At 58.5% G+C, this 14,497-nt stretch overlaps 1 protein-coding gene and 1 long non-coding RNA gene across 5 annotated transcripts in view; one reads left to right on the top strand and one right to left on the bottom strand.

The window, feature by feature from the left end:
* Window positions 1–14,497, bottom strand: part of COL27A1 (collagen type XXVII alpha 1 chain) — a 130,274-nt gene that overhangs the window by 101,228 nt on the left and 14,549 nt on the right. For all 4 annotated transcript variants that reach the window (XM_051842706.2, XM_051842708.2, XM_051842719.2 and 1 more), the window contains exons 4-5: window positions 9,059–9,112; window positions 5,325–5,378 (exon numbers count right to left, since the gene is read on the bottom strand). In XM_051842706.2, coding sequence (XP_051698666.1) covers window positions 5,325–5,378; window positions 9,059–9,112 — 108 coding nt within the window. The remainder of the gene's footprint in view (window positions 1–5,324; window positions 5,379–9,058; window positions 9,113–14,497) is intronic.
* Window positions 7,954–11,651, top strand: LOC103352031 (uncharacterized). Its single transcript, XR_007918203.2, has 3 exons — window positions 7,954–8,052; window positions 9,874–9,987; window positions 10,471–11,651. It is a non-coding gene; the product is annotated as an uncharacterized lncRNA (long non-coding RNA).

The raw sequence follows: 14,497 nt of genomic DNA, 5'->3' as shown, positions 1-14,497 counted from the left end.
GACTTCCAATCCTCTCCCTACTAAGGCGCCTAGGAAAGGAGCGGAAGATGGCAAAGGATTCGGACCCCTGCACCCGGGTGGGAGACCCGAATGGAGTACCTGGCTCCAGGCGTCAGCCTGGCTCAGCCCCGAATGGCATGGCCATTTTGGGAGTGAATGAATCAACAGATGAAAGCTCTCTTTCTTTCTCTGCCTCTCTCTGTCACTCTTCCTTTCAAATAAATATTACAAAAAAAAAAAAGAAAGAAATTTAAAAAATTCTTAAGGATGCAAATGATATTATGAAACAACCAGGAATAAATGTTCCCCATATACTCCTTTTTTTTAAAGTAGAAATAATATGGGCTGGTACTGTGGTACAGTGAGTAATGCCACCACCGATGATGCTGACATCCCAAATGGGCACTGATTCCAGTCCAGGCTACTCCACTTCTGATCCAGCTCCCTGCTAACAAAAATGTGCCTGGGAAAAGCAGCAGAAGATACCTCAAGTGCTTGGGCCCCTGCCATGCACGTGGGAGAACCGGATGAAGCTCCTGGCTCCTGGCTCCTGGCACCTGGCTTAAGCCTGTCCCACCGCCCACAGTTGCAGCCATTTGGGGAATAAACCAGCAGATGGAAGATCTCTCTGTCTCTGTCTCTGTCTGTCTGTAACTCTGCCTTTCAAATAAATAAATAAATCTAAAACAAAAAAGGATGCATAACACTAGCACTGGTTGAAAGTCATCACAATACTCTTAATAGACAAACAATAATCTGGAAAACATTTGTAAGGTAGGTGAGGCTTTCATAACCTTAATATATAAATAGGAATGATTTCTACAAATCGGTAACATGGGACAACATGCCAAAATCAAAAAGAAACCAATTCATAAATGGTTAAGTAAAAATGGAAAACAGACATGAGAAACACATTCATCTCTCAGGGGTACAGAACCTTTTTTTCTGCCAAGGGCCATCCGGGTATTTCTAACATCACTCACGGGCCACACCAAATGATCAACTGAAACATAAGCTGCTACAGGTTTGCTGAATCTTGAGTCCCGCCTGGTTGCAGCGGCAGGGCCAGACAAAAGGATTTCCCAGGCGGGGGCTGGATATCCCCACCCCTGTGGGACGGTCAAGGAAGGGGTGAACACAACAATGAATGATTTTCGGAAGGTGCCGCGGCTCACTAGGCCAATCCTCCGCCTGCGGCGCCGGCACCCCGGGTTCTAGTCCCGGTTGGGGTGCCGGTTCTGTCCCGGTTGCCCCTCTTCCAGGCCAGCTCTCTGCTGTGGCCAGGGAGTGCAGTGGAGGATGGCCCAAGTCCTTGGGTCCTGCACCAGCATGGGAGACCAGGAGGAAGCACCTGGCTCCTGGCTTTGGATTGGCGCAGCGCGCTGGCCGTAGCAGCCATTTGGGAGGTGAACCAAAGGGAGGAAGACCTTTCTATCTATCTATCTCTCTCTCTCACTAACTCTGCATGTCAAAAAAAAAAAAAAAATACCAAAACAATGAATGATTTTCTTTCTAACACATTGTTCTCTAACGTTAGCAGCAGCATGAATCAGGTCAGCCTTGCTAGACGGCAGTTGGTGATTAAATACCTCAACACTCACAGAGCTCCTACATGCAAAGCATGCTATAAATTACCCACATGCAGGTGCCCATATGCATGCATACATACACGTGTCTTGAGATACACACACACACACACACACATTTAGCTTCATCTTCAGGACAATCTTGTAGGAGAGGACCAATCACCATCCCTGCAAGTTTATATAACTTGCCCAAAGTCACAGAGCCAGCAAGTGGTGGAGCCAGTGTTCAAACTCAGGCACAAGGGCCCCTGAATCTACTCTGGCGATTCTATATATAGGAATCCATCCTAATGAAGTAGCTACAAAGAACGCTACATTTATATATGCTAACATTCTTCAAGATCTTATTTCTGGGGCTAGCGCTGTGGCGCAGCAGGTTAAAGCCCTGGTCTGCAGTGCCAGCATCCCATATGGGTGCCGGTTCAAGTCCCTGCTGCTCCACTTCCACTCCAGCTCTCTGCTATGGCCTGGGAAAGTGGTAGAAGATGGCCAAGAAGGGGCCCAAGTCCTCGGGCCCCTGCACCTGCAGGGGAAACCTGGAAGAAGCTCCTGGCTCCTGGCTTCGGATTGTCACAGCTCTGGCCATTGTGGCCATTTGGGGAGTGAACCAGCGGATAGAAGACCTTTCTCTCTCTCTCTGCCTCTGCCTCTCTGTAACTCTGCCTTTCAAATAAATAAATAAATCTTTTAAAGAACAAGATCTTATTTGTATATTAGTTTAAAAAGGAAGTGGCTTTTTTAAAAGGCATAGGTTATAAGAAGCCCGGGATGCCAATGCCAACAGAATGCCATGCAGCCACTAAAACCCATGTGGTAGAAACACAAAGTAACTTACGGGACACCAGCCTGGGCAAGGCGGCTCCACACCCACACACGTGACCCAACACCGGGAGGACCGGACAGCCCGGGTGCACGCAGCCTGGGGCTCCTCACCTCACTTCAGCTCCGTGGCCCACCTGGCCCCACCACATTCAGCACCAGCACCCCCACTGGAGCACTGTGGCCTCCCTTGGCCATGACCACACCCTGCTTCCCAGCCACCTGCAGCAGCCTCAGCACCCCTCACCTGTGCGAGGCACCTCCGCTCAGTCCTTGTCCTGTCTCCTGCGCTGCTCTTCGGATGAAGTCCAAAAACCCAACCGTCACCCACTACCAGGCCTGCTGCCCTCCCCCGTCTCCTCCTGCCCCCTCGCCCAGGTGCCCCCTGCACTTTAGATCCAGGTTCAACCTCCCTGAGGAAGGGGTCTCTAACCTGCCAGACATCAGGTATCTTCTTTTTTTTTTTTTTCAAAGGATGTATTGGTTTATTTGAAAGGCAGAGTTACAGCGAGAGGGAGAGAGAAAGAGAGATATTCCATCTACTGGTTCACTCCCCCAATGCCTGCAAAGGCCAAGACTGGGCCAGACCCAAGCCAGGAGCCTTTAACACCGTCTGGGTCCCCCATGTCAGTGGCAGGGGCCCAAGTGCTCAGGCTATCCTTCATTGTCTTCCCAGGTGCATCATCAGGGAGCTGGATCAGAAGTGGAGCAGCAAGGACTTGAACCAGCGCTCACAGGGGATGATGGCATTGCAGGTGACAGCTTAACCCATTGTGCCACAAGGCCGGCCCCTTGTCAGGTTTCCAGCACACTGGGCCTCTCACTCAGAGCCCCCAAACCCTCCCCCCATCATGGTTCTACATTTATGGGCATGACTGGCTTCCTTCTCTTGCTTGCTTGCTGGCCTGCACACTCTGCAAGGGAAGGGGCCGTGCCTGTCTGTGCACCTCTTGCCCCCAGCACCTTGCACATGCTGACCCCTGGCCCTTAAGTAGCACTGCCCACAGCCCAGCACCAGTCACAGAGCGACTGCTACTCCTCAGGACAACCCAAAGAGGCACTGCACTGATGACTCCAATTTCCAGATGAGGAAACTGAGGCAAGGGACCCCCAAATGATTTTCTTGCCATCACAGAACTAGGAGGTGACTGAGTCTTGATTCGACTCTTGGGCCCTCGGGCTGCAGGGTCTGTGCCCCCACCACCATGCTCTCCTCAAGCTGCAACTCCGCAGCCAGCGGACGAGTGAATCCACCCAGGGACTCAACCCTGAGCTCTGGCCACCTGGCCTTCCCAGGCTCCGGCCTCTCTGCCTCCTCGGAGTCCTTGATCTTGACCCCATGTGGGAACTGATAAGCCCTCTTCTCACCTCATGTGAGTGTGGCATCCACAAGCATGTGGTATCTGGGTGCAGCCTTGGGCTCTGGGGAGGGAGAGTCCATTGCAGCCTGGCTCTGGCCTGTACCTGCTGTGGGGCCCGTACAAAGCTTGTCTGGCTGACGGATCCCAGGATCCAATGTACCGCCCTGGCACTGCTGAGGGTCCCCGGCAGGTCACCTGGACCCTGTGACCTTTCACTCCCAGACTTTGCTCTTTCTCCCTCTCCTGACCCTCCTCCACCAGCCTGCCTCTCCTATCCTCAAGGCTGGCGGGTGAATTTTCATCCCACAAAGCTGTAAAAGCTCCCGAGAGTGGAGACAATGCTATGCGGATGACAGCACAGCCTGACCAAGGGCAGGCTCCGTGCCACCTGCGCAGGCCCTGAGGGGCTGCCTTCTCTGACAACGACACACAGCAGGTGTCCCATGAATACCAGAAGATAAACCGACAGTGGTGGGCTATAGTGGCGGGCTCTGGCCACCAATGCTGGGCTGGGGGAGTGGAGGTGGGGTAGGGCAATCGGTGAATGACCCACTGACCTTGCAGTTGGCTTAGCAAAGCAATGACCTTGTACCAGGTCCAACAAAAGCCCAGGGGTGTTCTTCACCTGGTTACCCCACAGGCAGGACTGGGCAGCCTCCAAAACCACACCCCTCTTCTCCTCCTGGTCAGCCCAGCTTCCTGGTCAGCCCAGTCACTGTTCCCTCCACTTCCATGCCAGCATCTTCCTGCCCTCCCCCATCTCCAGCCATTCCCTGAGCCTCTCACCCAAGACACCACCCCAGACAACCCGGTCCTCAGCCTGCACTTCAGGAATGACCCAGGAGCTGGGCAGCTGGGGTCCACCTGCAGCAGTACAGCACCAGCTACTGTACTGTGGTCTCATGAAAAGTACACTGGGGGATTCCAAGAGGGCTCCCTGGGGGAGAAGGCATCTCTGTGCCAGCCTCAACCTCGGGCTCTGTGTCCAACTCAGTGTGCTCCTGAGTTCAGACCCCTGTGCAGACGGATGGGCACCTGGCTGGCCCACAGCTTCCCAGGGACACCATCGTCTTAGTCCCAGATCAGTCACCCAGGCTACCACCAGGGAGCCACCGCCTCTCACCTGCCCAGCACCACGCTCCTTGCCCTGCCTCCTTCACACCCCAATGCCTACCTAGGCCACCCTCCTCTCTCTCCCTAGCCTCTAGTCTCTTGGCCTTGGCTCTGGCCCCACCAGCCAGCCATCCTGCTCAGGGCATCCAATGACTTCCCCGAAGCACTGTCCTTCTCCCCCGGAGTACACAGTACAAACCCAGTAAACCTGTCCTCGGTCTGACATGCAAGGCCCTCCCTCGGCAACAGGTTCCCTTGGCACCTCCGCCCCGTGATGGTGTAACATCCTAGCCGCCCTCCCCCCACCACATCTCTCCCACCCAGAACTCGAGGCTCCCTGGTGTGGCCCGGCTCCAGGAAGCTGCTCAGGGGGCCGCCCGGCAGGAGCCCCAACAAGTCCCCAGATGCAGCCCCACCCCACCCAGACCCCACAGGAAATACTCACTTTGGCTCCAGGAGGACCAGGAAGGCCTGGATTTCCATAAGGCCCAGGAGGACCCTAGCAGGGAAAAGAAACAAAGATGAGAGAAGATAGGAGCTGTCCCATGTCCACGTCCAACACCGGCACCTTCCTCCTGCCTGCTGGCCAAGCGTCCTCTCCCGAGGCAGCCTCAGCCACAAGGTCCCGGCTGCTCAGCTTATGCTCAAGAGGCCCAACTCGAGCCCCGCCCCGCAGGAAGCACCCTGCACACAGCTCCCCACTTTATCCCACCGTCCTACCAGATGGGTGCTCTCACCCCTCCTACTCACAGCAGACGAGGGAGCCAGGGCTCACAGGGGTCTGCCACCATCTCAGGTCACCCAGGAGACCCCAGAGCATAAGCCCTTAACCCCCAGCCCCACAGCCTGGTCCCATCTGCCCTTCCCAGCTTCCTCGGGCTCAGACCACAGCGGGCAGCTCGCTTCTTATAGAGGGCTCCCTCTGCTCTCAGCACCTGGCATGTCTTTCCCATCCCCCTGGCCCAGCTGAAGCTGACCAAGCCTCCAAGGCCCGACTCCCCCAGGGACTCTTTCGGGACCTTGGCAGACTTTTTGCAGGAGCCCTTGGAGCCCAGAGCTCAGTGAAGAGTGCACTTGACCTTCCGTGGCTACAGTAGGCGGTCGGAGCTCCCCCCTCAGACTCCTCCAAGCTCTGAGTTTGCAGGGGTCCTCCAGAGACCGTGCAGCTGGGAAGAATAGACCCAGAGCCCAAGAGTCCCGGTCAAGGTCGCACAGCAGTGCTGTGGCCAAGTGAGATGGAACCCAGAGCTGATTCACAGCCCTGGATTTTCCCAGGCCTTATCCGAATCTCCCTGCGACAGCTGGGTCCTGTTAGATCCACTTTCTCTACCAAGAGCCGTGGACTCGAGTCTTGCAGCCCAGCAATCGAAGCTGAGTCCTACAAATCAGGCAAGACTCAAGTGAGGGTCTTTGCGTAGCAGGAAAAATCTGGGACACTTCAGGGGCTTCCACTGGTCCCCTGATGCCACCAGCCTCAGGACGCACAGCCCTGGTCCCTGCCCACCCTACCCATCGGGCCAGTTGGGAATGAACTTGCTTCCTTCCGCCCCTCCAGTTCCCCAGCTGCAGCCTGTCTGGCCCATTGCGACCAAGATACCTCCCTCTTCCTCAACACCTCCCCTTCTCCCAAGGCACCAGGAAGGAAGTGTCCAGAGAGCATGCTCCTGGGGAATGTGAAAACCCCCATGGGACGCTGCCTCTACCACAGTCAGCCCCCGACAGCCCACTGAGGACGCAGGAAGACTGATGTGTCCACACCTCTCCCAGCACCCCCAGCCTTGGTTTCCCCATCTGTCCTGTGAGTGCCTGGGCCCCAGTGGTCCCTAAGCAATCTGGAAAGCCCAGATGTTCACCCAGCCTGGGGCCTTTGGGGGGTCTAGCCACAGAGCTCAGCCGGAATTGAGCACAGGTTGGGCGGGAGTGTTTGAGGAGGGGTCCATGGCACCAAGCTCCCCCCACAGCCAGGCGTGGGCCGCACAAGGTCAAGGGTGGCTGCCTCTCCCTAGTCGTGCCCCCAGCTGCCCCCCAGATGGTGGGCCGGAGCGCTCAGCCACCCCAGCTGCAAGGGTGAGGGTGGGGGCTTCCTGCCTCCCCAGCCCGCCTCCCCAGCCCTCTGCAGCCACTGCTTTGCAGCGTGCAGGCACATAGTTGACCTGCAGCCAAGCAGACTGATTCTATAAATGTTGCAGCCCAGAGAGCCAGGCGGGGGGAGGGCCCGGGATTCCCCAAAGGCCCTCCACGGGCCGGGGAGTGTGTGGAGGGGGCAGGGGCCTGCACGGAGCTCTGGGTGACCTCAGGTGGGAGCCTACCCCTCCCTGCACCCCAGAGCCACCATCTACGCACAGAGGAGCTGGGGCTGTTTACAGCCAGCATGCTATTACCTTTGGAATTCGGGGATCTATGGAATTTCCAGTCTAGGAACAGGACGATGCTGGAGGTAGGGCAAGCAGACAGCCTGCAGGCGTGGCAGGAAAAGCAGTCACCCAGAACTCCAGGGACCCCTGGCAATGTCTTACCATGGGGAAACTGAGGCTGGCAGGAGGGAAGCAACTTGCCTGAGATCATGCAGCTTCTTGATGGACATGTTCTGCATGCCCAGATTAGAACTCTTAGTAACCACTGACTAGGTGGTTACCAAAACTCTTAGTAAGCATTTACTGATGTTCCCTGCACTCACTCAGCGCACCCGCCAGGAGCAAGAGACAGAGACGGAACCCCTGCCCGCTCTGCAGGCTGCAGGGGCTCCGTTGAGCAGACGGGAAAAGGATGCTTAAGATAGTAGGAGGGGAGCTCAGGCTGCCTGGGTTCGAGCCTGGCTCCGGCAGTTACTCCGACTTTACCCAGAGTCCCTCAGCCTGTCTCAGCCTCAGCTTCCTCACCTATAAAAAGACCATTCTGGAATGGCCAGCAGGATGGAAAGAGCTCACGCACGTGCAGCCCGGGAAACAGCCCCATGGTCATCAGGAGCTTTGATGAGAAAACGATTCGTTCCACACACAGCGTTAGAGGCACTGGCGCGGGCGTTCAAAGCAGCGCCGGCCATCAGAGGGGCGTGGCGTCTGATCTTCGCAAAAGAGCATGCGCGGGGAAGAGCGCATGCCCAGAGCGAGGGCGCAGAGGCCCGGCCCCGGAGGAATGTCGGGAGTTGAATTTGATGGCCTGGGCCTGCGATGGTAGGTGGAAGACCCTGACCCTGGGCCCAGGCTGCACAGTCCCACGGGCTAGCAGTGTTCCTGAAACCTCTGTGGTCCCCAGCTCGGGACCCAGGCTCCCTGGAGGCTTGGAAGCCAGAAGGAAACGCCGGACTGCAGAGCCCTGGGCCCAGGGAGCGCAGGGCCAGGCCTGCAGGGAGCGGAGTAATCGCATAACCGGAACCACCCGCTGGGCTCGGAGCTAAAAATACGCCCCAGGCGGTTATCTCTGCCAGGGCCTCGCCAGGCACCCAGCGCGGGAAGGCTGATGCAGCCTGGGCACCGACGCCTGGTGCCGCTGGCCCCGGGCCTCTTGGGAAACAGGCAGATTTCCCTTCACGAGGACTCAAAGGGTGCCAGCACCAGGTTAGGCCTCACCCCCACCCCCGGGGCTCCCGTCCTGGTCTTGCCATTCTCTGCATAGTTCCCTCACACCTAAAATGAGAATGACCACTCTTGCCCGTGGGGCCCGCGGAAGGGGCGGAGATAAGCAGAAAGGGACAGCGCCCATCAGCTGCTGTCACTCCGAGGTCTGGGCCAGCTCATGGTCACCACAGCCATGCCACGCTGCCCTCAGCCTCTGGGCGACCCTCCCAGCCTGGGGTCTTCGTCCTCCCTGCTCCCCAAGCCAGGGTCCACCCATCTGGTTGTCTCTGTCATCCACCCTAGAAGGCGTTGGGGAAAAGGACAGAGAGATGCAGCGGACATGTGGTCCCAGGCCAGTTTTTTTTCTAGAACAAACACAGAAGTCCATCCATTTGGGGAGTGTGGGCTTCAGGATCCCTCTCCCACCCCAGGCTGCGAATGGCGATGCCCACTGGGTCACTGAGAGCCTTCAAGGGGCACTGTTCCAAGCCATGTCATCCACATAGCCGCCCCTCCCCAGAGCCCCAAGTCCACCCCCACTGTGAGGGAGCAGGACTGGGACTTGCAGAGCCATGGGGTGCGGGCCAACCAGAGCTCTGAGGGATGACGTGCGTTCACTTACCCGTGGCCCTCGGGCACCAGGGGGGCCAGGCAGCCCAGGCAGCCCAGGGGGACCCTGGAGAGAAAGCACAGGAACAGCGTGAGACAGCACCAAGTGGCAGCATTCAACAATCCTGCCAGCGCTACACGGGTGAAGACCCCATGCCTGAGAAAAGGGGTCCCCTGGGGCCCTGCCCTGAGGAACTCAGGCCCCTTGGGGATTTCAGGCAGGTCAGCCACGCGGGGCAGCTGCAGTTTCTCCACCATTTTAGCCTGCGCCTTTTATCAGTCAGCAAACACGGGTTGTCACCTCCTCCAGGGAGTCATTCCCGATCCTTTCCCTAAGTCCTCTCTTTCTTTTTTTTTTTATTTTTTGACAGGCAGAGTGGACAGTGAGAGAGAGAGACAGAGAGAAAGGTCTTCCTTTGCCATTGGTTCACCCTCCAATGGCCGCCGCGGCCAGCGCGCTGCGGCCGGCGCACCGCGCTGATCAGATGGCAGGAGCCAGGAGCCAGGTGCTTTTCCTGGTCTCCCATGGGGTGCAGGGCCCAAGCACCTGGGCCACCCTCCACTGCACTCCCTGGCCACAGCAGAGAGCTGGCCTGGAAGAGGGGCAACCGGGACAGAATCCGGCGCCCCAACCGGGACTAGAACCCGGTGTGCCGGCGCTGCTAGGCGGAAGATTAGCCTAGTGAGCCGCGGCGCCGGCTAAGTCCTCTCTTTCAAAGACCACTCGATTGTTTGGGGAATTGCCTGCTTAGAAGCCTGTGTCTCCCATCAGATCGTGGGCTCCTCAAAGGAACTAATGGGCTATGAGTCATCACTCTCTTTCCCCAGGGTTCAGCCAAAAGTTTGATCAAATAAAACAGTGTGAGACCTCAGCTCAGCCAAGTTCTCTGCAGAGCCGGAGCAGAGACTGGACCAAGGTCACACCAGGCATCTTTGCAGCAGGTAGAGCCCAAGCACAGGCTTTGAGCCATGAACCTGGGTTCAGACCCCCACTGCCATGCACCTGCTGGGCTCGGGCAAGGTCCTCCAGCCCGCTGGACGTGATGAGACCCCACTTGCTGAGTACTCCAAGGATGAAATGAGAGACCATAAGTGCTTAGCACAGTGGCTGGCACAAGATTCTACCCGTTCCCACAGCCTGGCCCAACTCCCATCACTGCACCCCGAGAATCCACAGCAGCCCTGAGACTGGCCTCCCTGCCCCCACTGCCTCCACCACGCAGCCCCATCCACTCTCTCAAGGCTACTCCCTCTGCTCAGCAACAATGAGTGGCTCCCCACTTCCCCCAAGAGGCAGGCCTGACCCCGAAGTGTGGCACTGATGGAGCACCTGTCCGGCTGGCGGCTCTGCTTTCCACCCGGGGAGGGAAGCTGTATAAGGCTGTGCCTGACCTTTGATCGACTCCTGCTTTTACCACTCAACAGCTGGGGACTTGGTGCAGTTAATTCCTTCCGCCCGTGTGAGGCTCGGTAGCCGCCCCCACAGGAATCACCGAGGCTTAACCAAGCATCTGATGTGAAGACCTGAGCCTGGAGCCTTCGAAGCATGCCAGGGCTTTCGAGGATGTGTGAGGCCTGGGGAATTCATTTGTTTCAAATCACCATCAAGGAGATGCCAGGTTCCCTGCCCGGAGTTAGAATCGGTGTTGAAAACCCAGGACGCTTTGGCTGGTAATTAATCCAGAGCTCACCCAGGGCAGCCTCGGCTCTCAGCCTGCAAACGCCACACGCTTGCTCGCCCGTGAATAAAAACCAGAGCAGAGATCCAGACAGGCAGATATGGGCACCGAGGCCTCAGGTCGCAGGGCAAGGGCCCCGGGCCGAGGCAGGACATGCTGCAAGTCCCAGTCGCCTCCGAGCACCCGGCTTCCTCTAGCCAAACTGGCACCTGTCTTCCTTCCATCTGGGCTCACGGGCGGAGTAGAGGGTCTCTGGCCCTGTGTCCAGTTCTGCAGGTTCAGGAGTTGGGGCCAGGCTAGCCTGGTCTCATCCTCTCCAGCTGACTTCGGTGGAAGCAGTGGATGGTGGTGCATGTCCAATGGGGGGCCTACGGGGCCCCCCACTCACTAGCTTGGTGACTCTGGACAAGTCTCTGAGCTGTGGTTTCCATAAATGTAACATGAGGATAAGAATAGCATGACGCCGACAGATAATCTATAAAAAGTGCTAATCCTGGGGCCTGGCACACAGTTCATGCTCCAAAAATGTTAGCTGTTATTTCTGCTAGGCGAAGCCCTGGCTCCTCCCCAGCTCAGAATGCTCAGCCTCCCGCCTGCGCAGCTGTGGTGGGGACAGAGCCCAAGGTGCCCCTTCCAAAAGGCCCTCCTGGGCCTCATTCTCCCAGAGTGGCAAGGGGAGACGCAGGGGGCCGAGGCTGAGCCTCACCCGCAGGGATACCATGGGCCTTCATCAGAGAACCACAGAGAGGCAAGTGGCCCGCCCGAGGCCACACAGCTACCAAGAGGCAGAGCCTGCATGTTCCCCTAGGCTGTCGCCGGCACTGGCAGTGCCCGAGCTGTGGAGGCCGGGGAAGGAGTAAATTCCTCCCCAAGCTCATCAGGTGGGAGCTGGCCCGTGAGCTCACGCCCATCTCACAGAGGAGAAGGTCAAGGCCCAGGGGAGGGAGGGGTGAAGGGGAGTGAAGGCTCCACAGGGTGTGTCTCCCTCGCTGGACCCAGGTCCGGGTCACAGCTGCAGAGGCCCGGACACTCCCTCTTGGCATTCCTTCTGCCCCAGAAATGGGGGCGTCCAGGCTGGAGTCTGAGCTCATCCACAACATCTGCAGAGCAGACTCCAAGTGCCAGTCAGGACCCACGGCCCAGCTGGTGATGTCAGCCCCCACCCCCGGGCTGGCCCGAGCCCTCCCTCCACCAACCTGGGCCAGGCCTCCCCGGCCTGACTCTTCCCATCAGAGCTGACTTTGTTTGCGGGCGCGCGAGGGCGGCCACCCCTGCCCCCTTCCTCTCTCCCCTGCTCCGAGCCCCTGCCTGTTCCCATGCAGTGGAAAAACGCTGCCATTTCTTTCCAGGGCCCCAAGCCTGAGCGGGTGACTCCGGGATGATTCACAAAGAGGTCGGGGTGGGATTTTCCACTCCACGCTGCAAACAACGGGGCCTCTGACAGCGCCCAGGGCTGGGGAGAGGAGGGGAGTGGGGCTGCAGGCCTGGCCTGGGGGAGCTGGAGGAGGCCCGGGCCCCAGGCACACACAAACAGAGGCATGGAAACAGCCAGTTCCCCACTCCAGGCTTCCCCCAGGGTCCTGGCCTCCGAGAGGGAATCCCAGCCATTGTCCGCCAGCCACGCCTTGCAAGGGCACTGAGTGCTGGCTGGCACCTCCCTTGGCAAGAACAAGGAGAGGTTTTACAGGCCTGGGCTTTGGGAGCCCACAGTCCAGTCCTGGGCATGCCGATTGCCACATGACCTCAAACAATTGCCTCCTCCCGTCTCTGGGCCTGTGCCTGATGGGGGTGGGCAGGGAAGGGGTCTCAAAGCCACTGGCCATCTCTGACCACGAGAAGTCAGGATTCCTCTCAAGGACAGCGCTCAGGGCACTGAGCATTCCCTAGCCTCTGTTCCGGGGCCTGCTCGGCCTCCGGGCCTCAGTGTGTCTGGCTGTGGAATGGGCTGTGACTGTGTGCACTGGTGAGTGCCGCTCTGCTTCCCAGACCCACTCTGGGCCCTGGGGAAGCCAACTCCAGACGGCATCCCCTGGCTTCCCTGCCCACGGCTTCTGGCAGGATGGGGCCAGTGGGAGAGGAACGGACTACAGTGGAAGAGGTAGTGAACAAGGTGCCATGCCCCTGGCCCTCCCTGCCAGGCTGTGCCCTGCTGTGGCTCTCACTCCTGCCAGGAGACCCCTGGACGTTCTGGGTGGTAACAGTTTCCTGGCGCCCCTGAGGGACCCGTGTGCTTGGCCAGCTGCCGCTGGTACCCTCTGAGGCTGCCCACACCCCTGTAAACTGTCCCCTCTATGTCCCGATTCAGCAGGCACACTGCGTAGCACGGGGCCTGGCCCGCAGCCGGGGCTCTGAACACCACAGGCCACGGACCAAGCCAAACCACCCTCAGCCCTCCTCCGTTCTAGATGCTGCCGGAGCCAGGGGGATTTCCCAAGATCTTAGCCCCAGTTTCTGACTGGGAAGGGCCTGGAACTGCTACAAGATGCCCCTCCAGCTGTGCCCTGGAGCGGAGGCCACTGGGGAAAAAGAAATGAATGAAAACTCACCCAGAAACTCTTGAGTACGTGCTGGGAGCAGAGGCGGAGCAGGTGGGGCGGCATCAGAAGCCTCATGTCCTGCCAAGCTCCCCACCAACAAACCCCGTGCCAGTGTTCTCAGAGCACAGCTCTCTAAGCAGCCGTGACAGTGAGTCCAGAACAAGCTCCCGGTCCTCTTGACATCACCATGGCCCCTCTCAACACCGCCCCCCGGCCCCCCCCCAATCAGTGCATAACCACAGCCACAGCAATGCCTCACGACCCAGGTTTCATCAGGGGGGCACATGCCCCCCTCCCTGAACCCACATAACCCCAGAAACAGAGTTGGCACCATATCCCCGTTTTGTAGAGGTCGATACTCCAACCCAGAGAGGGTAGGTGACTTGCCAAATGTCACACAGCACCAGGGAACTTACAAGGCGCTGGATCAATGCTCATGCAAAGAATGAATGACTGGCTGGCTACACAAATGGCTCAGATCCAGGGGCTCCAGATCCAAAGTCCGTGTGCTGTTCCAGTCCACAGCCTCCTCAGCCCCAGCAAGAGGCTCCCGTGTGCCCCCAGGGAGCCTGGCAGGGGAGTCAGGATGATGGGGTGGGGGAGCTGTAAGGAGTAGATGCCCTCGTTCATTCCACAGATAGCCCCGGAGAATCCGCTGTGAGCCAGGCCCTCCGCCGGGTCTCCCCAAGGGGACGCCTGCACACAGCGCAAGCGCGTGCAAACGCCAGGGAACGACTAGGGCCTCGCCTGGCCTCCCGCGGGCGTGTGGCTTCTGTGCAGCTTCCGGGCCTTGCTCGGCCGGGGCCCAGCTCAGCTTTTCCATGCCCCCTCCCGGGGCTCCCACAGCGCTCCCTTGCTCCCCGGCTCCTGGCAGCCGCTACCCGGACCTCGCTCTCAGCCTCTGCCAGGTGCTCTCGTGCCCGGCCCGGGACCACAGAGAACAGGTCCGCGCCTGCACACCCAGCCGCTGCAGCCTGCTCATTCACTGCACAGTCCCACAGGCATTGCTAAGGGGAGAGCTCTTTCATTGCCCTAACAGAGGGGAGACTGAGCCCCAGCAAATGGACGGAATGCCCCCAAATATAAAACTCAGCAAATCTAAATGGGGGCCAGCACTGTGGCATAGCAGGTAAATCACCACCCGCATTGCCAGCATCCCGTATGAGCGCCGGTTTGAATCCCGGCTGCTCCACTTCTGATCCAGCTCCCTGCTAATGCACCTGGGAAAACAGTGGC

Source organism: Oryctolagus cuniculus, chromosome 1, assembly GCF_964237555.1.
Source record: "Oryctolagus cuniculus chromosome 1, mOryCun1.1, whole genome shotgun sequence".
Classification (NCBI taxonomy): domain Eukaryota; kingdom Metazoa; phylum Chordata; class Mammalia; order Lagomorpha; family Leporidae; genus Oryctolagus; species Oryctolagus cuniculus.
The sequence above is the reverse complement of the archived record's forward strand: the minus strand, read 5'-3'. Positions and strand labels throughout refer to the sequence as shown.